At 42.9% G+C, this 19,469-nt stretch overlaps 1 protein-coding gene across 1 annotated transcript in view; it reads left to right on the top strand.

Annotated features, from left to right (window-relative positions):
- trpm4a (transient receptor potential cation channel, subfamily M, member 4a) overlaps positions 1-19,469 on the top strand; it is a 62,812-nt gene that overhangs the window by 33,421 nt on the left and 9,922 nt on the right. Inside the window, exons 16-26 of the mRNA XM_084146166.1 lie at positions 3,505-3,617; positions 3,988-4,098; positions 4,182-4,455; positions 4,547-4,662; positions 7,179-7,311; positions 8,160-8,334; positions 9,457-9,625; positions 11,719-11,900; positions 12,102-12,234; positions 16,101-16,173; positions 16,622-16,715. Of these exons, the coding sequence (XP_084002292.1) occupies positions 3,505-3,617; positions 3,988-4,098; positions 4,182-4,455; positions 4,547-4,662; positions 7,179-7,311; positions 8,160-8,334; positions 9,457-9,625; positions 11,719-11,900; positions 12,102-12,234; positions 16,101-16,173; positions 16,622-16,715 (1,573 nt within the window). The remainder of the gene's footprint in view (positions 1-3,504; positions 3,618-3,987; positions 4,099-4,181; positions 4,456-4,546; positions 4,663-7,178; positions 7,312-8,159; positions 8,335-9,456; positions 9,626-11,718; positions 11,901-12,101; positions 12,235-16,100; positions 16,174-16,621; positions 16,716-19,469) is intronic.

Below are 19,469 nucleotides of genomic sequence, written 5' to 3' on the forward strand. Positions count from 1 at the left end.
TCACATTATGCTGACTTGCAAAGTGATGTTTAATTCCTATTGGAAGCCAGCCAGAGTTAGGATACAACATCATTTTTATTCACCGGCAACCTGCATTCAGAAAGAGTGCCAGGGTTAGGAACATTGTGAGGAGACTACCTAAGGCATTTAAACTGGAACAAAACATTTCAGTAACGAGTGCCGTTTAGAAAAATGTATTTAATTTATCTTTGTGTAGCATAAGATTAATCTATCAATCAATGTACATGCACAAACATAGATATTTAAACAAACAATTCAAAAAATTAACCTGCAATAGAGGATGCTGGGAAATATGATAATGATGGGCGGGGTTTTAGTTCAAAGTGATGTGTATGAGTTTCAGGTCCCTTCATTAGGGTAAAACTAGGCCCTCAAAATAAGGCCTTATGAAAAATGTATGGTATTGTGTTAAATAATGTATTTTTTTATTGATAACATATTCGCTTAGGAGCTCACTTGGTAAAATCCAAAAGGTCCAAAAATTTATGAATGCTACAACTATGTATCTGTCACTAACAAATACAATTATGGGTGGTAACTCTACAATTTACTCGAAAGGCAATGCACTCTGGGAAATATTTGAATAAGGCTTTACACAAAGCAGAGTGTTAATTTAACACTGTTCCAATGTCTATATGGGTCCACAGACTTAACACATTCTGTGTTCATTTAACTCTCTCAGTAGCTAGATTTTCATGCAAATATTCTTGAATCCGCATAAAGAAAATGTGCTATTTTCCCACCAGTGGTGTGTTTCCACCAAACTGACTTGTTTCAGATAAAATCAGTGCGTGATGACGTAGTGCACACAAAATGTACTTTTTCACTTAGGTTTTCATGTACCGAATAAAAATCTAAAGTTCAATATGTTTCCATCGCATTTTCAACTCTACCGATAGTTTTGTCACAAAAACTGCTGCGTTAAAAAGCAAATGTGCCCACTCCGGTCTTGGCACGTGCGCTCTAGCCAACAGCTCACAGATACAGTGCGGGTAGGCTAGTCTACATGATGAGATTATTATGGATAATATTTTTTTTGTCAAATGGCAGTCTAGCATGGATCATCATGTCACCAGAATTAGACCCTCAATATTTAACATCAAGATCACCATGCACTTTCACCACCCTGTGAAGTTCATCATAACTTATTTCATCTGTAGCCTAAAAAACTGCATGGTTTCCCGAGTTTAGATCGCATGACTCCAAGTTTACTCCGATATGATGGTTATTATATCAATATTTGCACAGCACCCCCACCCCCAAACATCTTCCCGCGGCTATACGTGCGTGCCTGCGTGCTTATCACTGTAAACCCCAATGTGCTGTCATTATTCAAAACTTTTGAGGATACCCGTTGCACTTAATATATCTGAGTACAGTTACTTAAAGTGATTTTGTAGTCATTACTTAAACAGAGTCACTGTGACCCTGTAGGGGGTCCAGATTTGAGTTGTATCAGCTTGAAAATGTTGAGTAACGCCCCCACTAAGCCACGCCTACAATATAATTTCCCAGTGTGCCTTAACTTTTCAAGTGAATTGTAGAGTTACATCCATGACTGTATTTGTTAGCGACAGAAATGTGGTTGTTGAATTCATACATTTTCAGTCCTGTGGCCTTCCCCAAGTGAGTTCCTAGGTTAATGTTATCATTATAGTTAAACTCTTTATGACAATACATTACATATCTCATAAGACATTATTTTAAGGCCTAGCTTTACTCTAATACAGTGGCCTGAAACTCTTGGTTTACGAGCTACATCAGTTCTGCAAGTAGGGTTGCAAAATTCCAGTAACTTTCCCCAAATTCCCTGATTTTCAAAAATTCCTGGTTGAAGGATTTCCAAGAGTCTTCCAACTGGGATTTCTGGAAAACTTGGGAAATTTACCAGAATTTTGCAACCCTACCAGCAAGTTACATTATGCTGGCTTGGAAAGGGATGTGTAATTCCTATTGGAATCCAGCCAGAGTTAGGAAATCCAACAGCTGACATTTTTATTCACGCCAACCTGCATTCATAATGACTGCCAGGGTTAAGAACAGTGTGAGGAGACTACCTAAACCATTTAAAACTGGAACAACCATTTCAGTAACAGGTGCTAAATATCTAAATATGATTTGATTAGTTTAGAAAAATGTATGTTCTTTATATTTTTGTAGCATAAGATTAGTAAATCAATCACTCAATGTACATGCCAAAACACATATATTTAAAACAATTCCAAAAATCTACCTGCAGTAGATCATGCTTGGATTTTTTTTGATTTGTTATCAAAACTTTAAGAAACTTAGTTTTGACATTCATCTTTGTAAAACTAACCAGACACTTAGATTTTCAGAGTGTGTGGACTCTCAGAAGTAAGGGTATGGTTAGGGTACAGTATTGTTCCCTGGGGTACAAAAATATCAAAATACACATAATGTACCTTCAGAGGTACACATATGATCTCACATGGTACTGTTTGGTGCCTTTTAGGATATTCGGAAAGTATTCAGACCCCTTGACTTTTTACACGTTGTTTAGTTACAGCCTTATTCTAAAATGGATTAAATTGTTTTTTTCCTCAGCAATTTACACACAATACCCCATAATGACAACGCAATAATTTTTTTGCAAATGTATTAAAAATAAAAAACTGACATATCACATTTACATAAGTATTCAGACCCTTTACTCAGTACTTTGTTGAAGCACCTTTGGCAGCGATTACAGCCTCAAGTCTTCTTGGGTATGACGCTACAAGCTTGGCACACCTGTATTTGGGGAGTTTCTCCCATTCTTCTCTGCAGATCCTCTCAAGCTCTGTCAGGTTGGATGGGGAGCATCGCTGCAAAGCTATTTTCAAGTTTCTCCAGAGATGTTCGATCGGGTTCAAGTCTGTGCTCTGGCTGGGCCACTCAAGGACATTCAGAGACTTGTCCCGAAGCCACTGCTGCGTTGTCTTGGCTGTGTGCTTAGGGTCGTTGACCTGTTGGAAGGTGAAACTTCGCCCCAGTCGGAGGTCCTCAGCGCTCTGCAGTAGGTTTTCATCAAGGATCTCTCTGTACTTTGCTCTGTTCATCTTTCCCTAGATCCTGACTAGTCTCCCAGTCCCTGCCGCTGAAAAACATCCTCACAGCATGATGCTGCCACCACCATGCTTCACCGTAGGGATGGTGCAAAGTTTCCTCCAGACGTGATGCTTGGCATTCAGGCCAAAGAGTTCAATCTTGGTTTCATCAGACCAGAGAATCTTATTTCTCATGGTCTGAGAGTCCTTTAGGTGCCTTTTGGCAAAATCCAAGTGGGCTGTTTACTGAGGAGTGGCTTCCTCAAGAGGGACAAACAGTAATATTGCCGCTTTGTTCTCGTTTTTCAAGCAAAGGACTTTTAAGGGAGTATGTGAAGCACAGACGTTCACTTCGCCTAGCCAGGTTCTGCTAGGAGGAAACTGAACCTAGTATGCAGAGCCTTAACTCTGCTCCTACCTCTTCCCGTGGCAGTCTCTGCTGTCGCAGATCTGGTGGGGAGACATGGAGAGGAGCACGGAGGTCTGGAAACTGGTCCTCACCTTCTTCTTACCCCCCCTCATCTACACCAACCTCATCACTTTCAGGTTAGTGGCTACCTGTCTGTCTGTCTGTCTGTCTGACAATTTCCAATCCATGGAGCTTTCCGTATGTTCCTCATTCAGTGCGTACAGAGAAATTGGAGTAATATAGAGAAGATTGACCAGCGCTGAAGGGAAAAAAGTTGGAAATTGGAATGATTCAGGAAAATGTCCAATACGTGAAGCACTGCTTATTTTCTTCACTCTGCACGATAGTATCATTCCAAATTCCTGCTTTCCCTTCTCTGTATCAATCCCATTTTCAATACATGGAGTGTTAGAGAAATTGGAACGATACAGAGAAGATGGTGATGAAGGAAAGTTTCCTCACTCTGCGCTCTGTCTGTCGGTCTCTCTCTCTCTCTCTTTGTCTCAGGGAACAGGAGGAGGAGGAGGGGAAGTCGGAGGAGGTGACTCATGGTCGAGACACAGACAGTCTGGATGGAGGAGATGCCACCGTGTTCCCTCTCGCCGACATCATGCAAACGTAAGCACACACACACACACACATTCACACACTCACACACACACACACACACACAGTAATTATTCTCATTATTGTCCTCTCAGGGAAGAGGATGCTGAGGAATATGCTGCTTTAAGGGCCAAACTGAAAGGTGCCTCCAATCCCAAGAGGCCCTTCGTACTGATGCGCTGGAGGGAGTTCTGGTTTGCGCCCGTCACCTCGTTCCTAGGCAACGTGCTGATGTACTTCCTGTTCCTCGCCCTGTTTGCTTACATCCTATTGGTGGACTTCAAGCCCCCGCCCCCTCACGGCCCATCCACCTTAGAGTTTGTTCTCTACTTCTGGGTCTTCACCCTGGTCTGTGAGGAGTTTCGACAGGTAGGACACATCACACGAACACACACACACACACAATTGACAGGTAAGAACATATACATTCATATTAATGACCATCCTCTCTCTCTCGCAGACGTTCTTCGTGGGCAGCAACACTATATATCAGAGGATGAATCTCTACATCCAGGACATGTGGAATAAGTGTGACATCACGGCCATCTCACTCTTTGCCCTGGGTACGTGCTGCAGGTGTGTATATTTCATATTTAGATGTGTTTATATGTGTCTGTGTGTTGATGTATATGGCCTGTACACTCATCTAGTATTGGGTCGGACCCCCCTTTGCCTCCAGAACAGCCTGAATTATTTGGGGCATAGCGTTCAATCATTGCTCAGTTGGTATCAAGGGACGTAACGTGTGTCAGAAAAACATTCCCCACACCAGTACACCGTCGCCACCAGCCTGTACCATTGACACCATCAACATGACACAACAGGAACCGGGATTTTTCGGATCAGGCAATGTTTTTCCATTCCTCAATTGTCCAGTGTTGGTGACCACGTGCCCACTAGAGCGGTTTCTTCTTATTTTTTAACTGACAGGAGTGGAACCTGCTGTGGTCGTCTGCTGCAATAGTCCCTCCGTGACTAGGATCGACGAGTTGTGCATTCCGAGATGCCATTCTGCACACCACTGTTGTTCTGCCCCGTTATTTTTCTGTTTGTGGCCCGCCTGTTAGCTTGCGCGATTCTCCTTCGATCTATCTCATCAACGAGCTGTTTTCACCCACAAGACTGCCGCTGACTGGATGTTTTTTGTTTGTCGCACTATTCTCAGTAAACCGTGAAAAGCCCAGGAGGCCGGCCGTTTCTGAGATACTGGATCCGGCTTGCCTGGCACCGGCGATCATGACACGCTCAAAGTCACTTACAGTGGGGAAAAAAAGTATTTAGTCAGCCACCAATTGTGCAAGTTCTCCCACTTAAAAATATGAGAGAGGCCTGTAATTTTCATCATAGGTACATGTCAACTATGACAGATAAAATGAGAAAGAAAAATCCAGAAAATCACATTGTAGGATTTTTAATGAATTTATTTGCAAGTTATGGTGGAAAATAAGTATTCGGTTAATAACAAAAGTTTCTCAATACTTTGTTATATAGCCTTTGTTGGCAATGACACAGGTCAAACGTTTTCTGTAAGTCTTCACAAGGTTTTCACACACTGTTGCTGGTATTTTGGCCCATTCCTCCATGCAGATCTCCTCTAGAGCAGTGATGTTTTGGGGCTGTCGCTGGGCAACACAGACTTTCAACTCCCTCCAAAGATTTTCTATGGGGTTGAGATCTGGAGACTGGCTAGGCCACTCCAGGACCTTGAAATGCTTGTTACGAAGCCACTCCTTCGTTGCCCGGGCGGTGTGTTTGGGATCATTGTCATGCTGAAAGACCCAGCCACGTTTCATCTTCAATGCCCTTGCTGATGGAAGGAGGTTTTCACTCAAAATCTCACGATACATGGCCCCATTGATTCTTTCCTTTACACGGATCAGTCGTCCTGGTCCCTTTGCAGAAAAACAGCCCCAAAGCATGATGTTTCCTCCCCCATGCTTCACAGTAGGTATGGTGTTCTTTGGATGCAACTCAGCATTCTTTGTCCTCCAAACACGACGAGTTGAGTTTTTACCAAAAAGTTATATTTTGGTATCATCTGACCATATGACATTCTCCCAATCCTCTTCTGGATCATCCAAATGCACTCTAGCAAACTTCAGACGGGCCTGGACATGTACTGGCTTAAGCAGGGGGACACGTCTGGCACTGCAGGATTTGAGTCCCTGGCGGCGTAGTGTGTTACTGATGGTAGGCTTTGTTACTTTGGTCCCAGCTCTCTGCAGGTCATTTACTAGGTCCCCCCGTGTGGTTCTGGGATTTTTGCTCACCGTTCTTGTGATCATTTTGACCCCACGGGGTGAGATCTTGCGTGGAGCCCCAGATCGAGGGAGATTATCAGTGGTCTTGTATGTCTTCCATTTCCTAATAATTGCTCCCACAGTTGATTTCTTCAAACAAGGCTGCTTACCTATTGCAGATTCAGTCTTCCCAGCCTGGTGCAGGTCTACAATTTTGTTTCTGGTGTCCTTTGACAGGTCTTTGGTCTTGGCCATAGTGGAGTTTGGAGTGTGACGGTTTGAGGTTGTGGACAGGTGTCTTTTATACTGATAACAAGTTCAAACAGGTGCCATTAATACAGGTAACGAGTGGAGGACAGAGGAGCCTCTTAAAGAAGAAGTTACAGGTCTGTGAGAGCCAGAAATCTTGCTTGTTTGTAGGTGACCAAATACTTATTTTCCACCATAATTTGCAAATAAATTCATTAAAAATCCTACAATGTGATTTTCTGGAGAAAAAAATTCTCAATGTGTCTGTCATAGTTGACATGTACCTATGATGAAAATTACAGGCCTCTCTCATCTTTTTAAGTGGGAGAACTTGCACAATTGGTGGCTGACTAAATACTTTTTTTCCCCACTGTATGTGACTAGTTTCCCCATACTAATGTTCAATCGAACAGTAACTGAATGCCTCGATGCCTGTCTGCCTGCTTTATATAGCAGCCACGGCCACGTGAGTCACTGTCTGTAGGAGTGATCAATATTTCCATAAACTGACCACTGACTGTATATGAGTGTGTGTGTGTGTATCTTTGTGAGTGTGTGTGTGTGTCCCTGTGACTATAGCCAGGCGTTTGTTGTGTGTTCTAGAATGTTCCCGTGGTCCTATGAGTTTGGCCGTGCTGTGTTGGCTGTGGACTACATGGTGTTTACCCTCCGTCTCATCCACATCTTCGCCATCCACAAACAGCTGGGACCCAAGATCATCATCGTCGGCAACATGGTAAGTGATATTTTAAAACTATGTGTGATGGTCTTTGTCGACTGAAAGATGATTGTGTGATGTTAACTTGTGATGAAGATTGTGTAAACATTTCAACATTTCAAATGCTATCTATACTGAGTGTACAAAACATTAAGAATACCTGCCTAATATCGAGTTGCACCCTCCCCTCCCCTTTTCCATCAGACCAGCCTCAATTCGTCGGGGCATGGACTTTACAAGGTGTCGAAAGCGTTCCACATGGATGCTGGCCCATGTTGACTCCAATGCTTCCCACAGTTGTGTCAAGTTGGCTGGATGTCCTTTGGGTGGTGGACCATTCTTGATACACACGGGAAACTGTTGAGAGTGAAAAACCCAGCAGCGTTGCAGTTCTTGACACAAACCGGTGCACCTGGCACCTACTACCATACCCTGTTCAAAGGCACTTAAATATTTTGTCTTGCCTATTCACCCTCTGAATGGCACACATACACAATCCATGTGTCAATTGTCTCAAGGCTTAAAGATCCTTCTTTAACCTGTCTCCTCCCCTTCATCTACACTGATTTAAGTGGATTTAAAAGGTGACATCAATGAGGGATCATAACTTTCACCTGGATAGTCTATGTCATGGAAAGAGCAGGTGTTCATAATGTTTTGTACAGTGTGTATATAAACACACTTGTGTTGTGTGGTAAGGTAAGCTAACCACTGACGATATCTACTCCTGTTCAAGTATTTTAAATGGAGAGTCTGTGTTAAAGTCTATGAGTCGACATCATGTAGGTCTGTACAAACGTCCTTTAGAGTTATTTCAGCTTTAGCGATACATTTCCTAATCATCTGTTCCTCTTCCTGGTTGGTAGATGAAGGACATCTTCTTCTTCCTCTTCTTCCTGGCGGTGTGGCTCATGGCTTATGGTGTAGCCAATCAGGTGCTGCTCTACTCCTATGACCCCCGTCCCAATTGGATATTTCGCAGAGTGTTCTACAGGCCATACCTGCACATATTTGGACAGATCCCCATACACGAAATGGATGGTGCGTTGATGTTTGTGTACGAATGTGGTTTTTCATGTGAATGTGTGTGTGTGTCTCTGTGTGTACTTGAAACCTACAGCAATAGTATCTAACTGTGCTCTCTCTTTCTCTGTTCTTTCAGCCCTCTCCCTCAGTATCCCCTCCTAATCTCTTATCCTAAACGCTGGCCAATCTACCCTCTTTACCTTATCATTTCAATTGTTGACTTTTTTTCTTCACATCCCTCTCCCTGGTTGTTCCCATCTATACTGAACAAAAATATAAACACAACATGTAAAGTGTTGGTCCATTGTTTCATGAGTTGAATTAAAAGATCCCAGAAATGTTCCATATGCTGATTTCTCTCAATTTTTTTTCACAAATTTGTTTACATCCCTGTTAGTGAACATTTCTCCTTTGCCAAGATAATCCATCCACCTGACAGGTGTGGCATATCAAGAAGCTGATTAAACGGCATGATCATTACACAGGTGCAACTTGTGCTGGGGACAATAAAAGGCCACTCTAAAATGTGCAGTTTTGTCACACAACACAATGCCACAAATGTCTCAAGTTTTGAGGGAGCATGCAATTGGCATGCTGAATGCAGGAATGTCTACCAGAGCTGTTGCCAGAGAATTGAATGTTCATTTCTCTACCATAAGCCGCCTCCAACGTCGTTTTTGAGAATTTGGCAGTACGTCCAACCAGCCTCACAACCGCAGACCACGTGTAACCATGCCAGCCCAGGACCTCCACATCCGGCTTCTTCACCTGCGGAATCGTCTGAGACCAGCCACCCGGACAGCTGATGAACTGGAGTGTTTCTGTCTGTAATAAAGCCATTTTTCTGATTGGCTGGGCCTGGCTCCCTAGTGGGTGGGCCAGTCTCCCAAGTAGGTGGGCCTATGCCCTCCCAGGCCCCCCCCCCATGGTTGCCCAGTCATCTGAAATCCATAGATTAGGGCCTAATGCATTCATTTCAATTGACTGATTTCCTTATATGAACTGTAACTCAGTAAAATCGTTGAAATTGTTGCATGTTCCGTTTATATTTTTGTTCAGTATATTTCAAACCCTCTCACCGTCTCCCTCCCTCTCCTCTCTCCATCCCCTCTTCTCTCCCTGTCTCTCTGTCCGTAGCTGATAAACTGGAGGAGGGGAGAGAGTGCACCAATAACGCCACCCTGATTGAGGCGGGGGCAGAGCCCTGCATAAGTACCTACGCCAACTGGCTGGTGGTCATCCTACTGGTCATTTACCTGCTGGTCACCAACATCCTCCTGGTCAATCTGCTCATCGCCATGTTCAGGTAACGTACCTTCTCGCTCTGTCCCTCTTTCACCCTCTCTGTTCTTCTTTCTCTCTGTCCCTCTTTCACCCTATCGTTCCCTCTTTCACTCTCTGTGCCTCTTTCCCATCTAGCACCCCCCTCCATATCCCTGTGTCACTCTCTTTGTGTTCCCCTCAACAGATCATCACGCATTCAATAGGCCCCTCTAATCGGTGGGCTGAATTCCTCTTATCTAGTTCCTCACTGTGTCTTGAATAGTGTTGTTTATTCTCTCAGAACCACTGATCTGATTGGATAAATGATAGTTGATTGAATTAAATTACATCTAAATAACTATTTGCCACTAGCATTGCGTGTTTGAGTGTTATCAAAATGCCAAATGTTTTTCTGGCTCGGCTTTCATATGCGACATTTGGGACGATAATGTCATTAACCAAAAAGTATAATAAAACCAAAACATTTTATATGAGCGAGTGTCACCTACAGTGCATTCGGAAAGTATTCAGACCCATTGACTTTTTCCACATTTTGTTACGTTACAGCCTTATTCTAAAATCCTCAGCAATCTACACACAATACCCCATAATGACAAAGCAAAAACAGGTTTTTAGGAATTTTTGCAAATGTATTAAAAATAAAAAACATACCTTATTTACATAAGTATTCAGACCCTTTGCTATGAGACTCGAAATTGAGCTCAGCTGCATCCTGTTTCCATTGAGCATCCTTGATGTTTCTACAACTTGATTGCAGTCCACCTGTAGTAAATTAAATTGATTGGACATGATTTTCAAAGGCACACACCTGTCTATATAAGGTCCCACCGTTGACAGTGCATGTCAGAGCAAAAACCAAGCCAAGAGGTCAAAGGAATTGTCCATAGAGCTCCGAGACAGGATTGTGTCGAGGCACAGATCTAGGGAAGGGTTATACAGCATTGAAGTACCCCCAAAAAACAGTGGCCTCCATCATTCTTAAGTGGAAGAAGTTTGAAACCACAAAGACTCTTCCTAGAGCTGGCCGCTCGGCCAAACTGAGCAATTGGGGGAGAAGGGTCTTTGTCAGGGAGGTGACCAAGAACCCGATGGTCACTCTGACAGAGCTTTAGAGTTCCTCTGTGGAGATGGGAGAACCTTCCAGAAGGACAACCATCTCTGCAGCACTCCACCAAATCAGGCCTTTATGGTATAGTGGCCAGATGGAAGCCACTCCTCAGTAAAAGGCACGTGACAGCCCGCTTGGAGTTTGCCAAAAGGCCCCTAAAGACTCTCAGACCATGAGAAACAAGATTCTCTGGTCTGTTGAAACCAAGATTGAACTCTTTGGCCTGAATGGCAAGCGTCACGTCTGGAGGAAACCTGGCACCATCCCTACGATGAAGCATGGTGGTGGCAGCATCATGCTGTGGGGATATTTTTCAGCGGCAGGGACTGGGAGACTAGTCAGGATCGAGGCAAAGATAAACAAAGAGCAAAGTACAGAGAGATCCTTGATGAAGTCCTGAGCGCTCTGGAGCAGGTTTTCAAACTGGGGCGAAGGTTCACCTTCCAACAGGACAACGACCCTAAGCACACAGCCAAGACAATGCAGGACAAGTCTCTGGATGTCCTTGAGTGGCCCAGCCAGAGCCCGGACTTGAACCCGATTTGAACATCTCTAGAGTGACCTGAAAATATTTGTGCAGCAACGCTTCCCATCCAACCTGATATAGCTTGAGAGGATCTGCAGAGAAGAATGGGAGAAACTCCCCAAATACAGGTGTGCCAAGCTTGTAGCATCACACCCAAGAAGACTCAAGGCTGTAATCGCTGCCAAAGGTGCTTCAACAAAGTACTGAGTAAAGGGTCTGAATACTGATGTAAATGTGATATTTCAGTTTTTTTATTTTTATAAATTAGCAAAAATGTCTAGAAACCTGTTTTTGCTTTGTCATTATTGGGTATTGTGTGTAGATTGATGAGGACAAAAAAACAATTTTAGAATAAGGCTGTAACGTTTCAAAATGTGGAAAAAGTCAAGGGGTCTGAATACTTTCCAAATGTGCTGCATTCCCTGATGTTCTGGCTGGTAACATTTCACTATGGCTGGCTCTCTCGCTCTCCTCACTGCAGTCATACGTTCTCCAAAGTGCAGGAGCACAGCGACACCTACTGGAAGTTCCAGCGCTACAATCTGATCATGGAGTACCATTCCAGACCCTGTCTGGCACCACCCTTCATCCTCATCTCCCACCTCCACCTCTTCATCAAGAGACACATCCGCAAGATCCCCTCCACAAAGATCAAACACTTTGGTGAGAGAGGGAGGGAGACGAGGAGAGCCACTAGAGATGTGATGTATTGTGAAATGAAAATGCTCACAGTTGATAAATTACTAGTGTTTTAGAAGTCCACTCCCATTGTCGTCAAAAATTATCTGAATAGCTGAATATTTTTTTTATAATTTTATCTTCTTCCAAATCCCTCCCTTTTCCTCTCCTCTATCTCTCCTTCAGTTCTGGAGATACGTGGTAAGCAGGCCAGGAAACTGAACATGTGGGAGGCCATCCAGAAGGAGAATATACTGTCTGCCCAGAACAAACGAGAGAGAGAGAGCGACTCAGAGAGACTCAAACATACCTCCGTCAAGTGAGACATCTCTCCAGCTCTCTCCCTCGGCCACTTATTTATGTCATAGACTAAATGCCAGATTAATTTAACAGCTTTAGTTAGTTTTTTCCCCCAATTGCGTTGGTGCTATGTTCACAAGTATGTGGTGAATTTTCTAAACTCTTAGTACAACGGTCCAAACTGGTAACACTTGTAATGCAGAAAGTCTTATATTTAAAACCTTTATTTGTGCATTAATTTTGTTTGGAAAGATCTTTCACCACTCAACCATTGATCCAAAATACAAGTTTACTGTGAAATACCATGAGAACATTGATTTAAACACCAAAACACATCATAATGATATCTAACCAGTTAATCCAATGTTTCAAAATTGCCTTTTGAATGTAGTATGCTACAGTACTGTAAATTACAGTACATTACACTGTTTTCACATTACGCAATACACTTACACTACCCATCAAAACTTCAAATCTAATTTCCATAATTTATCTCCCATGTGTGGTCAAAGGTGTGATCATCGAAGACATCTTTCACAGTCATTGATGCAACATTTTTATTTATTGTTCATATATAATTACACTATAGGTGTACTGTAATCAAATTAAACAAATGCAATGAATGAAAGAAAGAAACATAACATTTATCAGGCACTAGTTTGCATCAAGCCTGTCTTGAGCATTTGGCCATAGGTTCTTATTGACATCACAGTAAAATGTCCTCATTGTTCATGCACCAGGGGAAAAATATTTTGCCATGGCGAATCCAAGCCTGACATAGATGGGGATGGCAATCATACACCCTCCACCTGTATTGTAATCATGTATTGTATTTAACAGTATTGTGTCGTACTTATGAATTGTAGTGGTCCTGTATGGCTCAATTAGTAAGAGCATGGCTAGCTAGCTATAGCTACATCAGAGTACCACAGTGGGTTTGATTGGGGACACATACAAAATGTGTGGACTTAACTGTTGTCACTTTCAGTGGCGGACTTACCATTAAGCAGAACAGGCCTCACATCATCAAGAGGCCTCGTGAGCTGGGCATAATAAAATAAAACAATACTCGTAATCTTTAAAAACAAATAGTAATTTATCCGCTTGAGGCCCCCCCATGCTCCACATGAGGCCCCCCAACCCCCTCCGACAAACAACCTGCTGTCGCTCAGCTCATCGCTCTCATTCAGTCTTGCTTCAGCAGGCTGGTTCAGCAGCAGCAAAATCTGCAAAGGAAATGGGGAGGAAGGTTTTTTTTTTTCCTGGCCATTGTTGATAAAAAAGGCCTCCAAAAAAGTAAATTAATCCATACAGCCAAATAATAATTAATGATGGATCAATAATTTACAATAATTTATGTACATATATTTTATAGCAATATTAATATAATCCACGTTTTTCCTCATAATAGTAGAGACAAGTGTCATTAATTAACCACGGACTATTCCACCCTAACAGATCGCAAATGTGACTTTCATTGAAATTAAGCTGCAGCAATGAAGAGCTTTCAGAGCAGGGCAGAGAAAATTGAAATAAAGAAAACACATTTCTTTAGTAAAAAGACAGGTGCTGCTGATAAGACTGCCATCGTCGTCGAGGCTGAGGCAGATGACATGTACAGTGGGGAGAACAAGTATTTGATACACTGCCGATTTTGCAGGTTTTCCTACTTACAAAGCATGTAGAGGTCTGTCATTTTGATCATAGGTACACTTCAACTGTGAGAGACGGAATCTAAAACAAAAATCCAGAAAATCACATTGTATGATTTTTAAGTAATTCATTTGCATTTTATTGCATGACATAAGTATTTGATACATCAGAAAAGCAGAACTTAATATTTGGGACAGAAACCTTTGTTTGCAATTACAGAGATCATACGTTTCCTGTAGGTCTTGACCAGGTTTGCATACACTGCAGCAGGGATTTTGTCCCACTCCTCCATACAGACCTTCTCCAGATCCTTCAGGTTTCGGGGCTGTCGCTGGGCAATACGGACTTTCAGCTCCCTCCAAAGATTTTCTAATGGGTTCAAGTCTGGAGACTGGCTAGGCCAATCCAGGACCTTGAGATGCTTCTTACGGAGCCACTCCTTAGTTGCCCTGGCTGTGTGTTTTGGGTCGTTGTCATGCTGGAAGACCCAGCCACGACCCATCTTCAATGCTCTTACTGAGGGAAGGAGGTTGTTGGCCAAGATCTCGCGATACATGGCCCCATCCATCCTCCCCTCAATACGGTGCAGTCGTCCTGTCCCCTTTGCAGAAAAGCATCCCCAAAGAATGATGTTTCCACCTCCATGCTTCACGGTTGGGATGGTGTTCTTGGGGTTGTACTCATCCTTCTTCTTCCTCCAAACACGGCGAGTGGAGTTTAGACCAAAAAGCTCTATTTTTGTCTCATCAGACCACATGACCTTCTCCCATTCCTCCTCTGGATCATCCAGATGGTAATTGGCAAACTTCAGACGGGCCTGGACATGCGCTGGCTTGAGCAGGGGGACCTTGCGTGCGCTGCAGGATTTTAATCCATGACGTCGTAGTGTGTTACTAATGGTTTTCTTTGAGACTGTGGTCCCAGCTCTCTTCAGGTCATTGACCAGGTCCTGCCGTGTAGTTCTGGGCTGATCCCTCACCTTCCTCATGATCATTGATGCCCCACGAGGTGAGATCTTGCATGGAGCCCCAGACCGAGGGTGATTGACCGTAATCTTGAACTTCTTCCATTTTCTAATAATTGCGCCAACAGTTGTTGCCTTCTCACCAAGCTGCTTGCCTATTGTCCTGTAGCCCATCCCAGCCTTGTGCAGGTCTACAATTTTATCCCTGATGTCCTTACACAGCTCTCTGGTTTTGGCCATTGTGGAGAGGTTGGAGTCTGTTTGATTGAGTGTGTGGACAGGTGTCTTTTATACAGGTAATGAGTTCAAACAGGTGCAGTTAATACAGGTAATGAGTGGAGAACAGGAGGGCTTCTTAAAGAAAAACTAACAGGTCTGTGAGAGCCGGAATTCTTACTGGTTGGTAGGTGATCAAATACTTATGTCATGCAATAAAATGCAAATTAATTACTTAAAAATCATACAATGTGATTTTCTGGATTTTTGTTTTAGATTCCGTCTCTCACAGTTGAAGTGTACCTATGATAAAAATTACAGACCTCTACATGCTTTGTAAGTAGGAAAACCTGCAAAATCGGCAGTGTATCAAATACTTGTTCTCCCCACTGTATGTGTAGCCCATGTATCTAATGCTGTCTGGCCAAAAGAGTATGTAATGTCATACATATATAGTACAAAAATGTGTCAATACCAGATTTTTGAAGTCATCATCATAATAGTACATTACAGTATCATGCTTATACTTTACAAAGATATATTTTCATTATGTAGTTCTCAAAATCTGTAGACAAACCAGTTTAAAATCTATAGGTTCACCAAATGGTTAAAGTGATTATAAAATAACAGCAGTCAGATGAAGTAATAGTCAAATGTATTTTAACAAATGAGAACACAATCATATCAAAAGTAATGTGACCATTGCATTGTGAACAGCAATGACTTTATATGAACATGTATTGCAATGTGTATTTTTAGATGAAACACTGACTAAGTTTGGTGAAAAAGTGACTGATTTTGTGTGTTGTACTTCGTCAATTGAAAATGTGCTTAGTTTTGAAACAAATGCCTTTTTGATGATCTGTTTTGAGTTTTGTACTAAGTGTTGTGAAAATGTACCACATTCTTCTGAACAATTATCCAAAGAGATTGGTCCTCCTGTGTTAGAGATTGGTTCAATTCAATTTTATTTTCATGAATAGGACTTCAATTCACTTCCTGAATTGACCCCTAACCTGTCTTGTGGTCCTGTGTTGTGGTCGTGTCTGAAGGATGGACAGTGTCTTAAAGCAGATGGCAGAGATCCGGGACCACGACCGCAGGCTGAGAATGCTGGAGACCAAGGTCAGTGTCAGCCTGGGCCGCTCCCACTGGTCGCAGCACACACACATACTGCTTTATCTGCCCAGTGGCAATGAGTTTCAGCGGTCTGAGGTTTCAGTGGTCCTTAATGGGGGGGGTGGCTTTGTGTGTGTGTGGAGGAGCGGAGCTATTGAGTCCTTACCCCATGCCACCTGTGCTTCTAGGTCCACCACCTCGGTCGAAATCTCTGGTCACCATCCTCCCGTGTGTTTTGGTTGAACTATCCTTGTGGGTACCAGAAGTCCTCACAAGGATAGTAAAACAAGGAACATTCAAAGTGGGGACATTTTGCTGGTCCCCACAAGGAAAAATGCTATTTTAGGCTTAGGGGTTAGGGTTAGAATTAAGGTTAGGGTTAGGTATAGTTTTAGATTTAGGGTTAGGGAAAATAACTTCTCTCCCTCTCCCCCATCCCTTCTCTTGTTCCCAGTTGGAGTACTGTTCTAGTGCCCTGTCCTGGATGGTGGACGCTCTCTCTCAGAGTAACTTGATCAAACCCACACGTCCTCCGCCCACTCTCAGAGGTAAGGTTGCATACAGGTATACACTGAGTGTACAAAACATTAGGAACAACTTCTTAATATTGAGTTGCACCACCTTTTGCCATCAGAACAGCCTCAATTTGTCGGGGAATGGACTCTACAAGGTGTCAAAAGCGTACCACAGGGATGCTGGCCCATGTTGACTCCAATGCTTCCCACAGTTGTGTCAATTTGGCTGGATGTCCTTTGGGTGGTGGACCATTCTTGATACACATGGGAAACTGTTGAGCATGAAAAACCCAGCAGCATTGCAGTTCTTGACACACTCAAACCGGTGCACCTGGCACCTACTACCATACACCGTTCAAAGGTACTTCTTTCTTCTGAATGGCAAACATACTCAATACATGTCTCAAGGCTTAAATATCATTTTTTAACCTGTCTCCTCCCCTTCATTCTACACTGATTGAAGTAGATTTAAACAGGTGACATCAATAAGGGATTCACCTGGTCAGCTTTCACCTGGTCAGTCTGTGTTCCTAATGTTTTGTACACTCAGTGGTTCTTCAATTAAAAGTTGCATCATGGTACGGTTTGTTACTGTGCGTTACAGTGCTTGCCATTAATGCTTGTCCAAACCACCAGAGGGCATGTTGGAGCACATCTACTCCATTTAGTAATCAGGGCATTTGAAGCTGATCAGAGGTCATCATGCCATGCAATTGTGAATACACTTCATACTTTAAATTGAACTATATATTTTATTGTATATTATTAGGCTATCAAATACTATAATCTTCCAATTGTGAATTAAGAACTGGGCAGGATACATACAGTACAATGGCAATGACTATACATGGGCAAGAAAAGCAACAAAAACTTCCTACTGTACAAATGTGACTTGTTCAGTACACTCCAAATTGAGCTCAGGTGCATCCAATTTCCTTTGATCATCCTTGAGATGTCACTACAACTTGATTGGAGTCCACCTTTGGCCAATTCAAATGTTTGGACATGATTTTGAAAGAAACACACCCGTTTATATAAGGTCCCACAGTTGACAGTGCATGTCAGAGCAGAAACTATACCATGAAGTCCAAGGAACTGTCCGTAGAGCTCCAAGATGCGACGAGGCATACTGCGCATTCAGAAAGAATTCAGACCCCTTTACCTTTTCCACATTTTGTTACAGCCTTATTCTAAAATAGATTAAATGAAATGTTTTCCTCATCAATCTACACACAATACCCCATAAGGACAAAGCGAAAACAGGTTTTTCGAAATGTTTGCAAATGTATGTGTGTATATATATATATATATATATATATATAAACTGAAAACCTTATTTACATAAGTATTCAGACCCTTTGCTATGAGACTCGAAATTGAGCTCAGGTGCATCTTGTTTCCATTGATCATCTTTGAGACGTTTCTACAACTTGATTGGAGTCCATCTGTGGTAAATTCAATTGATTGGACATGATTGAGAAAAGGCACACAACTGTCTATATAAGGTCCCACAGTTGACAGTGCATGTCAGAGCAGAAACCAAAGCATGAGGTCGAAGGAATTGTCCGTAGAGCTCCGAGACAGGATTGTGTCAAGGCACAGATCTGGGGAAGGGTACCAAAAAATGTCTGCAGCATTGAAGGTCACCAACAACACAGTGGCCTCCATCATTCTTAAATGGAAGAAGTTTGGAACCACCAAGACTCTTCCTAGAGCTGGCCGCCCAGCCAAACTGAGCAATCGGGGGAGAAGGGCCTTGATCAGGGGGGGTGACCAAGAACCCGATGGTCACTGACAGAACTCCAGAGTTCCTCTGTGGAGATGGGAGAACCTTCCAGAAGGACAACCATCTTTGCAGCACTCCACCAATCTGGCCTTTATGGTAGAGTGGCCAGACGGAAGGCACTCCACAGTAAAAGGCACATGACAGTCCGCTTGGAGTTTGCGAAAAGGCACCTAAAGGACTCTCAGACCATGAAACAAGATTCTCTGGTCTGATGAAACCAAGATTGAACTCTTTGGCCTGAATGCCAAGCGTCACGTCTGGAGGAAACCTGGCACCATCCCTACGATGAAGCATGGTGGTGGCAGCATCATGCTGTGGGGATGTTTTTCAGCGGCAGGGACTGGGAGACTAGTCAGGATCGAGGGAAAGATGAATGGAGCAAAGTACAGAGAGATCCTTGATGAAAACCTGCTTCAGATTGCTCAGGACCTCAAACTGGGGCGAAGGTTCACCTTCCAACAGAACAAAGACCCTAAGCACACAGCCAAGACAACTTTGAATGTCCTTGAGTGGCTCAGCCAGAGCCCAGACTTGAATCTGGGGAATCTTGAACCCGATCGAACATCTCTGGAGAGACCTGAAAATAGCTGTGCAGCAACGCTCCCCATCCAACCTGACAGAGATTGAGAGGATCTGCAGAGAAGAATGGGAGAAACTCCCCAAATACAGGTGTGCCAAGCTTGTAGCGTCATACCCAAGAAGCCTCTAAGCTGTAATCGCTGCCAGGTACTTTAACAAAGGTACTTTAACAAAGTACTGAGTAAAGGGTCTGAATACTTATGTAAATGTCATTTTCAGGTTATTTTTTATACATGTTCGCAAAATTCCCAATTATTTTTTTTGCTTTGTCATTTTGGGGTATTGTGTGTAGATTGATGAGGTTTTTTCTATTTAATCCATTTTAGAATAAGGCTGTAACGTAAATTTTTTTGGAAAAAGGAAAGGGGTCTGAATACTTTCCGAAGGCACTGTACAGGTAATCAATGATTATTTTAAGAGTG

The sequence above is a fragment of the Coregonus lavaretus genome, assembly GCF_964263955.1.
Source record: "Coregonus lavaretus genome assembly, chromosome: 28".
Classification (NCBI taxonomy): Eukaryota; Metazoa; Chordata; class Actinopteri; order Salmoniformes; family Salmonidae; genus Coregonus; species Coregonus lavaretus.